The sequence below is a fragment of the Leucoraja erinacea genome, chromosome 12, assembly GCF_028641065.1.
Source record: "Leucoraja erinacea ecotype New England chromosome 12, Leri_hhj_1, whole genome shotgun sequence".
Taxonomy (NCBI): domain Eukaryota; kingdom Metazoa; phylum Chordata; class Chondrichthyes; order Rajiformes; family Rajidae; genus Leucoraja; species Leucoraja erinaceus.
In genome coordinates, this window is record NC_073388.1 from 19,352,221 (window position 1) to 19,370,374 (window position 18,154).

Below are 18,154 nucleotides of genomic sequence, written 5' to 3' on the forward strand. Positions count from 1 at the left end.
TGGAGGTCCAAGCCGCTGAGGTTGGTCTCCCGTTACGACGTTGGAGTGCCACCATACCGGCGAGCGGGCCTGAGCGGCGGGCTGCCTGTAGCGGTAACTGCGGAGGGCTCCAGAGGCCCCGACCACGGGTGAACATCAGAGGAAGATGACTGACTATGATGCCTTCCCTCACAGTGGGAAACATTTGATTCTGCTGTGTGGGGATGTTTTATGTTGAACTAGAGTTGCTGGGTTCTTTATTTTATCGTATGTTGGGTTAGGTTCTTTGTTTTATTGTTTGGCTGTATGGTGATCAAATAAATGTATCTTGTATCTTGTAAAAAAAAGTAAACTATGAACACTTTGAAATCAATTTCTAAATAATTTAAGTTAAACTAAAGCAAAATAATTTAGAAATAGTGGCACAGTGGTAGAGTTGCTGCCTTGCAGTGCCAGAGACCCGGGTTCAATCCTGATTGGAGTTTGTAGGTTCTCTCTGTGGCTGCGTGAGATTTTTACGGGTATCCAGTTTCCTCCCATACTCCAAAGGACGTACAAGTTTGTAGGTTAATAGGCTTCATTAAAAATGGGAAATTGTCCCTAATGTGGTAGGACAGTGTTGGTGAAATCGTGTGCGGGAATCGTTGAATGCTGAGTTGGGCTGCCCTTGCAGTGCTAAACAGAGACCCGGGTTAACTCAAAAAATCCAATGATTGGAGTTTTCATTGAGGTTCTCTCTGTGGCTGCGTGGGATTTTTACGGGTATCCGGTTTCCTCCCATACTCCAAAGGACGTACAAGTTTGTAGGTTAATAGGCTTCAGTAAAAATGGGAAATTGTCCCTAATGTTGGTAGGACAGTGTTGGTGTGCGGGAATCGTTGGTCTGCCTGGACTCGGTGGGCCGAAGTGCCCTATGCCACTAAACTAAACAATAAACTAACTGAATATAACTCCTTCAAAAATTCCAATGATACAAATTTTCATTGAAATCAATGCTGTCTTAAGTTCTGTGCCAGTTCAAGCATTGGTTGAGTTCTCTTCCAACAATTAAGGACAGGTTGTGGGTGATGCTTTGACTAGGGAGGGTTCCGAGCAGTAAAGCCATAGGGTGTAACTAGTGACTTTGGGAGCAAATTAGCTTCAATGGATGAAGCTGCCTCCTGTAATTAAGGACATTGTTCAAAGTAATCATATCTAGGGCCCTCATTTTATACAATATATATTTAATTGTATGGACTATTTAATTAATTTATTGTAACTTGGATGAAGGAACTGAAAGCACAGTGACTGAATTTGCATGTATCACAAAGTTACTGAAGGGCAGGCTGTGAGAAGGGCTTAAAGAAGCAAGAAAATAATCTGGATATGTTAAGAAGTTTCAAGAGAGAGTAAGATTTCAAGAGAGAGTTATATTTAGCTTTTCAAGAGAGAATTAGATTTAGCTCTTAGGGCTAAAGGAATCAAGGGATATGGGGAAAAAGCAGGAACAGGGTACTGATTTTGGATGATCAGCCATGATCATATTGAATGGCGGTGCTGGCTCGAAGGGCCGAATGGCTTACACTTAGTTTTCGATGTTTCTAAGAAGGTGGGCAAAGATCTGACCAATGGGGAAACTGTCAGGTTGTCCACTTTGGGCTACACTATTTCATAATTGGATCCAGCAGTGCAAAGGCCGCTGCTGGCCAGAGCCGCGCCGCCCACCGGATGCTCATAGAAACATAGAAAATAGGTGCAGGAGTAGGCCATTCGGCCCTTCGAGCCTGCACCGCCATTCAATATGATCATGGCTGATCATCCAAATCAATATCCTATACCTGCCTTCTCCCCATACCCCCTGATCCCTTTAGCCACAAGAGCCACATCTAACTCCCTCTTAAATATAGCCAATGAACTGGCCTCAACTACCTTCTGTGGCAGAGAATTCCACAGATTCACCACTCTCTGTGTAAAAAATTATCTTCTCATCTCGGTCCTAAAAGATTTCCCTCTTATCATTAAACTGTGACCCCTTGTTCTGGACTTCCCCAACATCGGGAATAATCTTTCTGCATCTAGTCTGTCCAACTCCTTAAGAATTTCGTAAGTTTCTATAAGATCCCCCCTCAATCGTCTAAATTCTAGCGAGTACAAGCTGAGTCTATCCAGTCTTTCTTCATATGAAAGTCCTGCCATCCCAGGAATCAGTCTGGTGAAACTTCTCTGTACTCCCTCTATGGCAAGAATGTCTTTCCTCAGATTAGGAGACCAAAGCTGTACGCAATACTTCAGGTGTGGTCTCACCAAGACCCTGTACAACTGCAGTAGAACCTCCCTGCTCTTATACTCCTGAACATAAGATATCTGGACATTGACTGAAGCTCCGAGTCCAAGTCCAAGTGAGTTTATTGTCAATCCGAGTACCATTGAAGCAGAGCCACACCCATAGAAAATGTGTTTGTCTTTGTTATTTTTACCCTTACTCCTAGACTTTGAAAATATTTATTTTAATTTTCCTTTGAATGCTTTATATTTATCGTGTCTTTCATTTTTTATTATCAGCACTCTGAGCCAAATTTTGTTTCAGTCTCGCTGTTCACTCTTGGGACCCAGCCACTGTATCTCTCCCATCTTTCCTTGATGGAATGATTGATTTATAGCTATGCCATTTCCCCTTCTCATATTTTCCATTATTAACTAATGGTTTTATTTGACAAATTTACCTTTCATTTTCCTTTCATCTGGCCAAGGTGCCATTTATCTCATTTTGATTTGTTTTTTTCTCTTGTACAACGCCCATGACCTATTTTTTTCCTTTCTCTTCTACCTATATTTCTATATGGAACCTATTTATATATTGTGTTGTGTTTTCCAAGTATTTTGCAACCATTCTCTTCCCCTTTGGTAGTTTACATGCACGGTTTAATTATCCAGAACCAGGTCAGGGACTGCTCTTGGATGAGATCAAACTAATAAAAAAAAACTGTTTTAACTCCTTTCATTCCTTCCGCTTTACTCCAAATAATAATTCTTAGATGACTAAATTGACCAACTCTTGCAACCTTAACTCGTCAAATTATCAATTGATTGCACCCCAGTTTCCTTTCCAGCATTCAGAGTGTTTCCTGAATAAACTGATTATTCCAACAATGCACCTTAATTATGAGTAAAGGGCCTGTCCCACTTGGGCAACATTTTCGGCGACAGCCTGAAAAGAGGTTGTCTCGTCGTGGTCGGGTCATGAGGCGGTGTGACGCGTGGTGACGTATGTAGTGATGCGCGGTGTCTCCCTGTCGCCCCTGGATTTTGGAATGTTCAAAATCCAGGGGCGACATCTGGGTGTCCATCATGTCGTGCACCCTGTCACACGTTGACATATGCTGTCCTGTGGGTGACGCCCGGTTAGGGTTAGGGAACACAGATGGGCTGTAAAATATTCTTCCTTTAATGCATGGATTTTAAACATTAATATATTAAAATTAATACAATAAAATCAATTGTGCAAATAAAAAGATGTCTGAGTCGTTCAGTTTTATTTACATATGTATTGGTCCGCTTCCAGATCCAATCACCGTCTCTAACTTTTCACAGGGATGGATTCAATGAGTGTAGACTGAACTCTCCTCTCCCCTCCAACCCCCTCTTCCCCCTCCCGACCCCATCCCTCCTTCTCCCCTCCTCTCCCTACCTTCTCCAACCACCCCTCCCTCCCCAGTTTCCCCGACGACCCCCATTTGTGGACCCAGCCTGTGACAGCTAGATCCCACTAATAGTACTGGACCAAGGCCACATCATCTGTTTTAGTAACATTGACTATGGGATAAATGCAGACATTTGGAACAACACCACTCACCTTCACCCTCACTTTGCTTCAAAATGGGAGGTGGGTATTTAGACTCAGTGATCGGAGCACTGTTACATTGACAACATTGCCTGTACCCAGTTGAAAAGCCCGTTGCCTCTGGGAGTTTGGAGAGACCATTGGAAGAGAGATCTGCCCTCTGGGACAACTCGTGACCAACAGTTTAGTTCCCATGAGGAGCAGGCAGAACATTGGGGGTTCGAGTCCAACCCCTGGGGCCCCGTGCCACATTTAGTTCAGAGATACAGTGCTTATCGGCCCACTGTCCGCTCTGACCGATCCCCGCACACTAACACTATCCCACACACGCTAAGGCCAATTTATACTCATACCAAGCCTATCAATCTACAACCTGTGCTCCTGTGTGGATGGAAACTCTAACCCTAGCCCTAACCTTAGCCCTAGCCCTAACCCTAAAGGGACTGTCCCACCAGCATGCGGCGAGCGCGGCCAAACATGATGTCTTGAGGCATACGGCCTCGTAGGGCAGTCCTACTTCCAACCGTGGAGCCGTATGGTCCCATCATCATACTCACTAATCAGCTGGGCAGGAGGCGGGCCGGCTGAATTTGGACATAGCACGGCGTCGGGCGGTTACGTCATCACGCAACGGCACGCCGGGCGGTGACGTCATCGTGCAACGCCACGCTACGCGTACGCTACGCGTACGGCGTCCAGACGCTGCGTACGCCCGTCGAGGCTCTGCGTACGGTCTCAATGCGGCTGCGGGCCGACAGGCCGTTGCCGCGCGGGATTTTTGGACAGTGTCACTTTTTCGGAGGCCCACACGATGTCCGGACCAGCCCCGTACAACTCCATACGGCTCCGGCGATCGAAGTGGGACCGGCCCCGCGAGGCCGTACGGCTCAAGCGACCACGTTAGGTCACCCACAGGACAGCACACGTCATCGTGTATGTCGCACAACTACGGGCCTCAGTCACTGACGATCACAGTCGCTGAAAAATCGCAAAGTGGGACAGGCCCTTAACTATGTTTAGACCATTGCTCATTGTAACTCTTTCACAAACCAGAATTAATGTAATTCATTGATTGCCTCCTTCTCCTCCTTTGCTATTTATTTGCTAACCCAGACCTATTTGTATTCTTATTCCAATTCTTGGTAATTTGTCATGATTTTGGGAATAAATTTACTTGGCTGACCTGTTGTGCTCTTGCATTACTTCCAGTCTGCTAGAGAAGACCAGAACCTGGATGTGTTGAGTAGTTGCAGGTAACATATGGTCTGATTTAAAAAAAAAAGCCGGAGCCTATTCCCAGCCAATGTTGAGTAGGAACAGATTCTCCTCTTTCAGGGTTAGTGGGTTAATTGGCCACTCTAAATTGCGCTTTGTATGAGTAGTGATATCTGCGGGGGAGTTCATGAGAATGTAGGGTAAATAAAACATGGAATTAGTGTATGATTAGTGTGAATTGGCGGTTGAGTCGGGCATGGGTTCAGTAGGCCAAAGGGTCTGTTTCTGCCTTGTATCTCTCCGTGAATCTTTGACACAGAAATTGAGATTTGCTATCAGAAGAGGCCAGTTGGATTTCAACTGTGGTGTGTTTAGACACACAAATGTTCGTAATCACAGACAGTCTGCAAGTAATTACTCCCATATGGCTGAAATATAAATACTACATGCCTGAATTTCAAGGCCAGTGTCTTTATTGGCTCTTAACCATTTACGGGAATGAAAGGACGCAGGTTATTGTTGCCGCTGATCGTGATAAGTATTAGTTTTGACATGAGTGATTTTAAGTTTGCTTGACAAGGATGCTTACTTATTTTTCAGGTCTTCAGACTGTTGGTATTTTCCGAGTTGGAAGTTCTAAAAAAAGAGTTCGACAGGTAAAATAATATCGCATCGACAAAGTCTAGCGATATTGATTTTTTTTCAAATAATGCTCCAGATTAATCTTTTCTACCCAGCTGCATTGATGATATTAACTCATAGATAACTTTTTCAAGAGTGAAGAACTCAAATGTCACTTTTTCCAGCATTACTGAGATTTATAAGATCAGCAATCCTTCCTGCCTCTCCAAGCTGGGCTCTTACCCTGTTTCTGAGTGGACAAGGCATGATATTCAAGGTGTCTTCTGATGACCTGATATCCCTTTGTTCAGGCAAATGTTTAACAGTAGAATATACTTGCAAATGAATACATATTATCCAGACAGCATCATAATTCATTCATCACATTAGTTCACGGTGCCTCTCCTAACCAAAGGCAGCCTGAGCAGATGGCTACAGGAAGAATTGTGAAATGCTCGCTATGAACAGGATAAAGATGCAGGATTTTAAACATTGCTCTCTTCAAAGAAGCATGTTAAACTCATGTGTATTATGCAATTAGATGCACATGAATGCATTCTTAATGGTATTGGGGAAGTCTGTGCCACTGTTGCACCACCTTCATCACCTGTGCATGGTTGATGTTACATCTCAACAGCAGTAGAGTATGGTTCTGCTTTGTCTAAAAAAATTATGATCAGAATAAGGCAAGTGTTTTGTTATGTCACTTGTTCCTTTATTATCACATGTACCAGGGTAGTGTGAATTTTTTTTTTTTTGCATGCAAATCAAGACATTATTGCCATACATTAGAACAATGCATACATAATTTATAGAACCAGCCCACTGAATCTATATGCAAGAGCCACCATGTTTTGGCACAATTTCACAGTTTCAACTGCAGCTGGCCATAAAGGCCCGTTGCAGCTGCTGCTTCCATCTGGTCATCCCAAGAACCATCGTCTCTCTCCTTGATTGGCCATTTTCAGGAACCGTCTGGCCCCAGGGGTCCCTCCTGCAGCCGACCTTCAGGGCGAGAAAGGTGAGACCCCCGTTCTTTCCTACCGGCCCTTTGTCCAGCTTCCGTCACCGACTCCTTCCACCTCCACACCGCTTGCCCATCTTCATGGGTGAGCAGGCGCCGGGCTCGTCGGTTCCCTTCCTTGGTTCCACAGCAGGTGAGCTCGGCTGCATCTCGCCAGGACCTTAAATGTTCCTTAAATAGATCATTTAAATGTGTTTTTCTACACCATAGTAAATTTGTGGAGAACCGTAGATGGACACAAAAAGCTGGAGTAACTCAGCTGGTCAGACAGCATCTCTGGAGAAAAGGAATAATTGACATTTCGGGTCTAGAGTCTTCTTCAGTCTCCAGAGAATAGAAGGGCCTCGACCAGAATCGTCACCTATTCCTTCTCTCCAGAGGTACTGTCTGATCCACTGATTTACTACAGTTTTGTGTGTGTATCTTCGGTTTACACCAGCATCTGCAGTTCCTTCCCATACATTGTGGAGAATCGTAATAGTCTACCACAGATTTACACCAGTTATGTAAATAATGGTGGTTATGATGCAGATATTATCATCAGATGATAATATTAATGAGATGAATATTGTCTATTATATAGTATATGTCTATTATACAGTGAATTAGTGAGAGGGCAAGATGGTTCCTTTTCATTATCCTGTTCTATCGTTTTGAATGGAATATTAGGAATAGGAATACTTTATTGTCACATGTGACTAGGCACAGTGAGATTCCTTGCATGCATACACAATGTATACAAATAGCAGCCACCTACGATGCTGACAAAGATACAAAGCCCGCCGGCTCCCCCTTTTGTCATCCCCCCCCCCCCCCCCCCCCCCCCCCCCACTATTCCCACCACTGGGTCCCCATTGTCCTTTGTCCCTTCCCCCCCCCCCCCTATTGTCCATTATTCTTCCCCTCCCCACTCACGGCAGTCCCCCAAAGCGGGGTCCTCCATTGTTTTCCCCCCCTTCATGGTTGTCCGCCACGCTCTCATCGACCATCGACCATGGGTCGACCCGTGAAGTATCGCTGTCACCGCGAGGCTTCACCACCGCCGAGGCCCTATCGTCGCGAGGCTTCACCGCTGTCGACGCCCCACTCACGCCTCCATGGTGCTGACCCTGACCCCAACCCCGGGCTCCGCTGACCAGGACTCTGACCCGCGAGGCCCTGGCTGAGCCCTGACCCGGGCTTCCATGAGGCATCAAGACCGAGGCGACTCAATATAGGCCTCCAGCCACGTTCCCAGTCCACAGCCGCGGCCTGTCGGGAACAATGTTGCATGAAGGACTCGATTTAGTGTTAATCCCAGTTTAGACATGTTTCCTGTTCAATAATCACTCAGTGATAATTTGCATCAACAGGTATGACTTCAAATTTGTTTTGTCATGCTTGCCATTGCCATCAATAATAGGGGTAGATTGTAAAGGAAGCATCCAGAACTTTTTTTGAACTGAATCATATTAGAATTAAAATATTATGCAATACAGAAATGTAGCTGTTCACACAAGTAATTAATTGAATGGCAACAGACTGACCATTCAGAGTTTTGAAGCAGAAGCAGAAGTGTTTTGAAGAAATTGTGTCATGATATTGAAGCAAATCGGTGAATATTTAATCTGTGACATGTTTGTGTTTCCCAGCTACGAGATGAATTTGATCAAGGTCTGGAAGTGATTTTGGATGAAGATCACAGTGTCCACGATGTAGCAGCTCTACTGAAAGAGTTCCTGCGGGACATGCCAGATCCACTTCTCTCCAGAGAGCTCTACACAGCCTTCATCAATACCATGTGTAAGCACAGACCCACCCACCAGCTCTGTTTGTTTATTCTTTCATGAAATGATGTGTTGCAAGCAAGGTTATCAATCGATGGCTATTCCTAATTAGTCTGGAGAAGGTGGCGTGAAACAAAGCAGTCCTGTGGATGACTCTAATAATTTGTTAGGGGAAGGCATTTCTGGGTTTAGATTCGGTGATGATGAAGGAATCGCGATGTATTTCCAGGTCAAGATTGTTCGTGACTTAGCGATGATGAGGATCCCAAGGGCACTCTCTGATAAATTGGAAAGTGCTGTCAAAAAAGTCACGGTGAGTCCAGGTGGTTCACAGTGCAGCCACAGTATGCAAGTACTCGAGCAGGGGTCGGCAACCGAATGCAGCCCGTAACCCAAAATAATCAGGCCCACAGGCGGATTTTTTCACCCGTAATCATCCGGCCCGCCGAGCGCGGCCGAACCTGAGTGCCGAGCTCTGGCTGTACCGCATCCTGCGCAAAGCCACCAGCATGGCCACGCATCTTCTGTGAACACATTTAAGAAAAAACTGCGGATGCTGGAAAAATCGAAGGTAGATTGCAAGAATTGCATGAGGCTGCCTCACCCGCTGAGTTTCTCCAGCATTTTTGTCTACCTTCTGTGAACTCGTGATTTGATGCCTGCCATCCAGGGCGGGATGGGGGCGGGATCCACGTGTACACGTGATGGATGTGGCCCGCCATCCGCTCACAGACATGTGTCCTGGCCCCTATACAGAACAAGGTTGCCGACCGCTGGACTAGAGGAAGCAAATGTTTTAGGTTGCTGCAGGGGTTACAAATCAAATGGACTGCACAGGTCTAGATAGTATCACGTTTCTTGACTGTTGTGTTGCTGGAGTTAGATTAAGGCAAACGGAGAGAATTCCAAAGTTGCTGACAATAAGCGAGTTCGGTATTTCAACTGTGCATGCCCAGGTCATAGGTAATTTGGGATAAGCATTCTCGCCAGCTGAGCTGCTGTATGTATACAGACCTGCGTCTCATCCGTAGTCAGGATTGAACCCAGGTCTCCGGCACTGCAAGCGCTGTTCCCAACATTTAAGAAACAGTTAGACAGGTACATGGATAGGACAAGTTTGGAGGGATATGGACCAAACGCAGGCAGGTGGGACTAGTGTAGCTAGAACATGTTGGTTGGTGTGTTGGGCCAAAGGGTCTGTTGCGCCGAAGGGTCTGTTTCCACACTGTATCACTCTATGATTCTATGACTCTAAATGTACCGAGGTACAGTGAAAAGCTTTTTTAGTGCATGCTATACAGTCAGTGGAACGTCCATACGCACAACCAAGCCCTCCACAGCGTACGGAAACTGGTTAAAAGGGAATAATGTTTAGTGTTAGATAACGTCCAGCAAACTCCAATTAAAGATACTCCGACGATCTCCAATGAGGTAGATGGTAGGTCAGGACTCTCTCCGGTTGGTGATCGGATGGTTCAGTTGTCTGATAACAGCTGGGAAGAAACTGTCCCTGAATCTGGAGGTATGCGTGTTCACACTTCTTTACGTTTTGCCTGATGGGAGAGGGGAGAAGTGGGAGTGACCAGGGTCAGACTGGTCCATGATTATGCTGCTGGCCTTACCGAGAAAGCGTAAAATGTAGATGGCGTCAATAGAAGGGCGGTTGGTTTGCATGATGGTCTGGGCTGCGCCCACAATTCTGTGTAATTTCTTGTCATCTTGGGTGGAGCTCTTTCCAAACCATGCTGTGATGCATCTGATAAAATACTTTGTACGGTTTATCTGCAGAAGTTGGTGAGACTTGTTGGGACATGCCAAATTTCCTAATCATTGTAAGGAAGTAGAGGGGTTGGTGTGATTTTTTGGCCATTGTTTCGATATAACTGGTCCAGGCCAAGTTGTTGGTGATATTTACTCCGATGAACTTGAAACATTTTATTATCTTATTTATTAGGCGCAGTCAGTGTAAAATAGTATGTGTACTATTTCACTTCCTGAAGTTGATCACAATCCCCTTAGTCTTGGTGACATTGAGGGAAAGGTTGTTGGCTTTGCACCAGGTTACGAGGTTCTCAACCTCCTTCCTGTACTCCTTCTCCTCATTATTTGATATCCAGCCCACTATGGCGGTGTCATCAGCAAATTTGTTAATTGAATTAGGCTGCACAGTCGTGGACGTATAAGGAGTAAAGAAGGGGGCTGAGAATGCCTACTTGCGGGGCATGAGTTGAAGATTATCGTAGAGAATGATTTGTTCTCTATCCTCACTGATTGTGGTCTGTTGGTCAGGAAGTCGAAGATCCAATTACAGAGGTGAGTGCTGACGCTAAGTTCCATGAGTTTGGAGATGAGCATGGATTGGGATAGTGGTATTGAAAGCAGAGCTGTGGTTATGAATAGAAGTCTGACAAAGGTGTCTCCCTTATCCAGGCTTTCCAGGGATGAGTGTAGGGTCAGGGAGATGGCATCAGCCATGGACCTGTTGTGGTGGTAGATGGACTGCAGTGGGTCAAGGTTGTTTGGTAGACTGGATTTAATGTGTTCCTTAACCAGCCTCTCAAAGCACTTTGTGATGGTGGTTGTCAAGGCCACTGGATGACAATCATCAAGGCATGAGATCTTGATTTTCATGAGATTTTTCATGAGATCTGGCAAATTGCTTCCTCAGCTGTGCTCTGTGACCTAATAGGCTTCAGACCAGGTTCAGGTTTATCACATTCTGAAGAAAAATCAATTATTAGTAGGTAAAGTAGGTTTTATCATGTTGAAAACTGTATACGATGAGGTTTTGCAATGGGCCAGAAAGAATATATTGTTTGGTGTCAGTAGTAGAATGCACCATATTTATAACTTTAAAAATGCTTTTCGTAATGATACCTGCAATTCAATGCCAGTTTTGACTAAAAAAATCAATGCATTGGAAAACTTGAGGCGATTGCATGTCAAAGCCTACTGATTATAACGAAAATTGTAAGTCTCAAAGTAATCCTAAAACATCCCAAAAAAAAAAAGATGATATTGATTATTTTATTAGAAACAAATGGAAGAGATTTTAATGAGGTGCTTATTTAGAGTGGCATAGAAGCTGGATTAGTGGGATCAGTGAACTACTTATGATAGGAGTGATCTGTTCTATGTTGCTCTGAACTGGCCCTCGTTGATCAACTGGGAGTCAATCCTGCAGAGGAGGTCGGTGCTCAGGACCACACCAAAAGGAATAATATAGTCCATTGGGCATCAGAAGAGCCAGCCCAATATTTACTCGATCCTTAAGTGTTACCTAAGCTTGTGACAGATTTCAGCATTTTCCGTTTTTTAAATTGTATTTCATGCATTCTTCCTTATCAACACTGAATCATTTTTAATGGATATTTTTCCTGGAATAGTTTTTGAATTACTGATCATCTCTTCTCGCCAACACAGTTGATGCTAATCTCCAACTGGAATGCTTGATGGAACAGTGGAAAACAATATCCCAGTCTGCGTCTGAGCCACTTCGTATCTGACTGGGGTGGGGGGTGGGGGGGGACTTTATACTGACTGCTCAGATTGGGGATGTGTGAAACTGACATATCCACAGTGATAAATGAATAAATGATGGTTCACTATGTGACCCATCCCCTGTTTAAAAAAACAATTAAATCACAAATGGGAATTTGATTAGTTCCAAGCAGCAATCTGGAAGATAAATTAATGACGAGTGCTTTGTTTTCAGAGGAATTTAAAGCACATCCAAGTTTGTGATTCCTGGTTTGATTAATAGGATGTCAACAAAGACTTCTCGTCCATCACAAAACCTTGACTTCTCCTTGTTTTTTTTCTGCTACAGCAATGAATCACAAGAAACAGCTCTCCACCCTCCAACTGCTGATTTATCTGTTACCCCCGTGTAACTGTGACACTCTGCTCCGACTGCTGGAGTTGCTGTCAAAGGTTGCCAGCCACGCCCAGGACTCAGTTGGTGAAGATGGACAAGAGGTAATGAAAGCTTTAATTTCAACACTATTTGCTCAGAGAGGGAAAAAAAACACATCTAACAGCCAAATCCCAGCGTCCTGGCTAACATTCCTTTCAGCTGTTGCTACTAAAAGCAGATTAACTGCTCGTTCATCTTGTTGGTGCCTATTGAGCTTTGTTTGGCAGTGTATTAGCTGCCACGCTTCCTAGTCTAGAAGTCAACTGAAAATCACTCACTACACAAGCCGATTTAGAGTCATAGACGCATAATACACAGATATAGTCCTTTCAGCTGAACTCATCCATGCCAACCAAGATGCCCCATCTAAGTTAGTCCCATTTGCCAATGTTTAGCCTATATTTCGCTAAACCTTCCTTATCCACTTACCTGTCCAAATGTCTTTTCAATGCTGTTATAGCATTTACCTTGCCTGTCCCCTCGAGCAGCTCATGCCATATACTCACAAGACTCTGAGTGTAAAAGTTGTTCCTTAGTTTCCTATTAGATCTTTCCCCTCACCTTAAACCGCTGTCCTCTGGTTCTTGGCTTTGATATTCTTGGATGAAGGTGCCGGTATCTTACCTGAAAGGATCAGCCAAGTGCAATGTAATCCTGTTTATGTCCATCTACCCAGGGAAGCTGAGGTAGCCTAGGTTCTGGCAAGCAGCTTCACTCACTGACTCTGAATCCCTCCCTCAATTTCCCCACCCCTTATCTAGATCTGACGGTATTGCAAATTGGGAAATAAGCAGAACCCTTTATTATAATTACATTTATCAGGCAAACAAAAGACTAACAAAAGAGTGCAAGAGACCCGGGTTCACTCATGAGTCATGACTATCAATGCCGTCTGTGTGGAGTTTGTACATTCTCCCCATGACCACGTGTGTTTTCCCCGGGTGCTCTGGTTTCCTCCCAAAGACATACAGGTTTATCAGGCTTCGGTAAAAATGTTAATTGTCCCGAGTATGTCGGATAATGCTGGTGTACGGGGATCGCTAGTTGATGCGGACTCAGTGGGCTGAATTCAGATTCAGATTCAGATTCAACTTTATTGTCATTGTGCAGTGTACAGTACAGAGACAACAAAATGCAGTTAGCATCTCCCCAGAAGAGCGACATAAATATGAGCAATAAATAAATCTATTTACGTGCATACAATCATAGTTTTTTTTTTCCTGGTGGGAGGAGTATCTGGGGGGGGGTGGGGGGTGATTGGTAATCACCGAGGTACAGTGTTTAGTAGTGTAACAGCCGCAGGGAATAAACTGTTCCTGGACCTGCTGGTCCGGCAACAGAGAGACCTGTAGCGCCTCCCGGATGGTAGGAGGGTAAACAGTCTGTGGTTGGGGTGAGAGCAGTCCTTGGCAATGCTGGGCGCCCTTCGCTTGCTTTGGACAGACTCAATGGAGAGGAATGAGGAACCGGTGATGCGTTGGGCAATTTTCACCACCCTCTTCAGTGCTTTCCGGTCGGAGACAGAGCAGTTGCCATACCATACTGTGATACAGTTGGTAAGGATGCTCTCGATGGTGCAGCGGTAGAAGTTCACCAGAATCTGAGGAGACAGATGGACCTTCTTCAGTCTCCTCAGGAAGAAGAGACGCTGGTGAGCCTTCTTGACCAGAGTTGAGGTATTGTGGGTCCAAGAGAGGTCATGGGAGATGTTGACCCCCAGAAACCTGAAGCTGGAAACACCGTTCCACCTCCGTCCCGTTAATGTGGATGGGGGTGTGCGTGCCGCCCCTAGATTTCCTGAAGTCTACAATGAGCTCCTTGGTCTTCTTGGAGTTAAGGGCCAGGTTGTTGTCAGCGCACCATGCTGCTAGGAGCTGGACCTCCTCCATATAGGCCGACTCATTGTTGTTGCTGATGAGGCCAATCACCGTTGTATCATCTGCATACTTGATGATGGTGTTAATACCATGTACAGGTGTGCAGTCGTAGGTGAAGAGGGAGTAGAGGAGGGTGCTCAGCACACAGCCGTGTGGAACACCGGTGTTCAGGGTGAGGGTTGAAGAGGTGTGTTGGTCTAACCTAACAGACTGGGGTCTGTTGGTTAGAAAGTCCAGTATCCAGTTGCAGAGGGAGGGGTCGATGCCCAGGTCATCGAGTTTGGTGATCAGTTTAGAGGGTAAGATGGTGTTGAATGCTGAGCTGTAATCGATGAACAGCATTCTTACATAAGTGTCTCTGTTGTCGAGGTGGGAGAGGGCGGAGTGAAGTGCCGTTGAGATGGCATCCTCCGTACTCCTGTTCTTGAAGGGTCTGTTTTTGTGCTGTATCTCGAAACTAAACTCATCTACACTAAACAAGGAATGTAGAGAAGGCAACTGAGGAGTGTTAAGACACAGTATATAATGCTGCAAATTAAATGGTAACACATCTACAAAAATTGATAAAAAATAAATTCAGAATTAATATCTAGAAGTTAGTCAAATAGAGCATGATTGAAAAATGAAATTAATTTCCAGGTTTGCAGTCATGGAAAGAACTGAAAGTAATCTATAAGATGCATTTGATGAGTGGAGCCAACATTCGGCCCTTTTCTCATGTCCTGTTATAAGATAAAGTCATACAGTGTGTCTACAGGTTCCTCAGCCCACCCCTTTCACCCCAACCAATGGATAGGCATCCATATTAATCCCATTTTACAGCACATGATTGATCATGTCTCGTATTCACATCCAAATCATTTCCATATTTTACAAACACCAAGGGTCCCACCACTGCTCTCTGTCGAACAGAACCAGTCACAGGAGTCCAATCACAAAACAACCTTCTACCACCATCCCCCATCTCTTATTGATGAACCAATTTTGAATCCATAGGTCCTATCATTTTGAATCACTTTCTCATAGGACCATGTCAAAGGTCTCATTGAAAGTCCATGTAAAATATTGCCCTGATCTCATCATTACACTTTGTTACCTCCTCAAAAATTCCAATCAGATTGGTCAGACAAGGTTTCCCTTCATAGAATCATACTGGGTATCCTTGATTAGTCCCTGCTTTTCCAAATGTTTATTAATCTTGTCCATCCATTTTTGTTGAATTACTTCCCTTCTCCTGAACATTGGTTAGTGATCGCCAATGTTTTACCTGCTGCCCTTCTTGGAGAGGAGGACTACATTTGGTGTCCTTAGTTATTTGGCACTTCCTTTGTGACCAGCTTAGATTTAAAAACCTCAACCAAGCAGCAGCAATCTCTTTCCCTGCCTCTCATAACAGCATGGGATAAATTATCGGATCCTGGGAATTTTTCCACCTTTAATCCTCCTAGGATTTGAGTACTCATTCTTTACTTATAGGGGATTTGCACAAGAATTTCACTTCCCCATTTGCTGTCTCCAATTAAAAATTCAATTTCCTTTGTGAATACGATTGCGGGGAATGACAACGTAACAAACCCTTGCAAGCAAAATAGATCCAACTTTGTCGACAATTGCATCAGAAGTGTATATCAATAAATTATGGACCTCCCTGCCTATTATTGTTCATCCAGTTTATTTATGTGGACGCACAATGTTTGATGAATCATCTTTTCAGTGCACCATGATGCTTGAAGAATAGTTAATTGTTTCTGTTTCTCTTTAGGTGACTGGGAACAAAATGACATCTCCCAATCTGGCTACCATATTTGGCCCGAACCTCCTTCACAGAGAGAATGTTTCTGACAAAGACTACAGTATGCAAGCAGTTGAAGTAGAGGAGAGCTCAGCAGTCATTGGTGTGGTCCAAAAAATGATAGATAACTACAAAAACCTGTTCATCGTGAGTATTACATAAAATAGTCCAACTCTTTTGTGAATTTTCTGTCTTTTCCAAAGGCATTATTTATTTTATTGCAGGACAGTTTCATGGACAACTGTTGGTACTTTGCTCAAGATGCTTCTTTTTAAAAATCAGGCTGCAATGTTTTATTCCCATTCTCTAGCAAATGTGTCCTATATATATAAACTTGAGTCCATGTTCCCCTCCTTCACCCCTATTTCCCCACCACAATCACAGCACTGGCAGTTAGGGAATGAGTTCTACTTTCATTATCACTTCACTTCTGACAATGTTAGCTGTACTTGCATTCAGCCTTGTCCAATGAAGCCAGTACTACCCTTGCATGTAACTTTGATCAGAAGGACAAACGGAGGGACTGAAATGGTAAGGAGCTATTTTTTTTCCCCCTCAAAGTGAATCCATTGGATCCATGTGTATGGAAGACTCACTGGCAACTGAAGATAGACATCAGCCCAAAGGCCTCCCAGTCTGGCTGGCTTTCTGCCCTGGCTACTGGGTGTAGGCCACGTAAGAAATATTTGTGTTGAGTTATATTTGGACCAAGCTCAGGAACATAAAAAAGAGTGAATTTCAGGGTAATAATAAAGCTTGTACAGTACAGAGTGCGGGAGAGTAAGCATTTGCATCTTTAGGTGTTTTTGAGGGAGAGGGGACGTGACATAATAGTTCCATTGTTTAAATTTCCTCCATCTGGATTTAATACTGGCACCAGATAAGCAAGACTTATTGTTTTCAAATACTATTTTAATAACACATTGTTTTCTGGTGAAGTGCATATGATTGCTAAAATAATCCATGTTTGTGAAACTGATGCCACTAATTCTTATCCAAGAAAAGCAAAACAAATAAATGCCAGAGTGAATTTGCAAGGTTACGGCAGGGTTCCTTAGAACTCGAATAGTTTGCAAATTGGAAATGGGGCCGTGAACTGTGTTCCCACACACAGCAGCAGAAGGTAGCAGAGGAGGGTTGTCCCAGAAGAATAGATAGTCTTGAGAAACAATGGCAAATCTTAGTTTTCCATTCTTAATAGTGAAGTTGATATTAACAAATTCAGTCCAAGCCTAGCTCAAGTTAATAGGATATTCTCTAAACAGATTTAACTCCTGAGAAGGTTTTAATTGCTATTAATGGTTTAAGAAATGATGTTGCTGCTGGTCTGAATGGTGTACCTCTGGGTAGAATTTGTAAAATGGACATCATTATAGAAACATAGAAACATAGAAATTAGGTGCAGGAGTAGGTCATTCAGCCCTTCGAGCCTGCACCGCCATTCAATATGATCATGGCTGATCATCCAACTCAGTATCCCGTACCTGCCTTCTCTCCATACCCACTGATCCCCTTAGCCACAAGGGCCACATCTAACTCCCTCTTAAATATAGCCAATGAACTGGCCTCAACTACCCTCTGTGGCAGAGAGTTCCAGAGATTCACCACTCTCTGTGTGAAAAATTATGTTGACTGGATTGTATTCTTCCCTGGATACAATGTGGCAAAATTCCAACTAGTGTCAGGAACTGTTGCCTTTAGCCTTGCAGCAGCTGGAAAATCCATCCTGCTTGTTTGTATGTACGGTCTGTACAAAATTTGGGTATTTGTAAACTGGGGACAATCTAGGAACAGTCTCTGATGCTGTAAGGTTGCAATTCTATCACTGATGATGCTGCCTGTCCTGCTGAGCTACACCAGCATGTTGTGTCTATCTTAGGTTTAAATCAGCATCTGCAGTTCCTTCCTACAATTCTATCACCGCCCCATAAAAAAAGCTTTTGTCCTGAGAAGACCGCACGTGTTGTTAATTCCAGGTGAAATCTTGCCACTTGAGAAAGCGAATCGGGTGTTTTTGGCCCTAATCTATGTCACTGCATCTGACCCTTGCACAGCATCTGATGGACTGGAAATGGTCACATCTTTCAGGCTGCACGGTATCCTCTTTTGAACTTTGGCCTTCATCAGTCAGAGTATTGAGTATA

General features: G+C 44.1%; 1 protein-coding gene across 3 annotated transcripts in view; it reads left to right on the top strand.

Moving 5' to 3' along the window:
• LOC129702125 (rho GTPase-activating protein 6-like) overlaps positions 1 to 18,154 on the top strand; it is a 179,533-nt gene that overhangs the window by 141,569 nt on the left and 19,810 nt on the right. For all 3 annotated transcript variants that reach the window (XM_055643712.1, XM_055643714.1, XM_055643713.1), the window contains exons 6-9: positions 5,615 to 5,670; positions 8,291 to 8,441; positions 12,255 to 12,403; positions 15,981 to 16,157. In XM_055643712.1, coding sequence (XP_055499687.1) covers positions 5,615 to 5,670; positions 8,291 to 8,441; positions 12,255 to 12,403; positions 15,981 to 16,157 — 533 coding nt within the window. The remainder of the gene's footprint in view (positions 1 to 5,614; positions 5,671 to 8,290; positions 8,442 to 12,254; positions 12,404 to 15,980; positions 16,158 to 18,154) is intronic.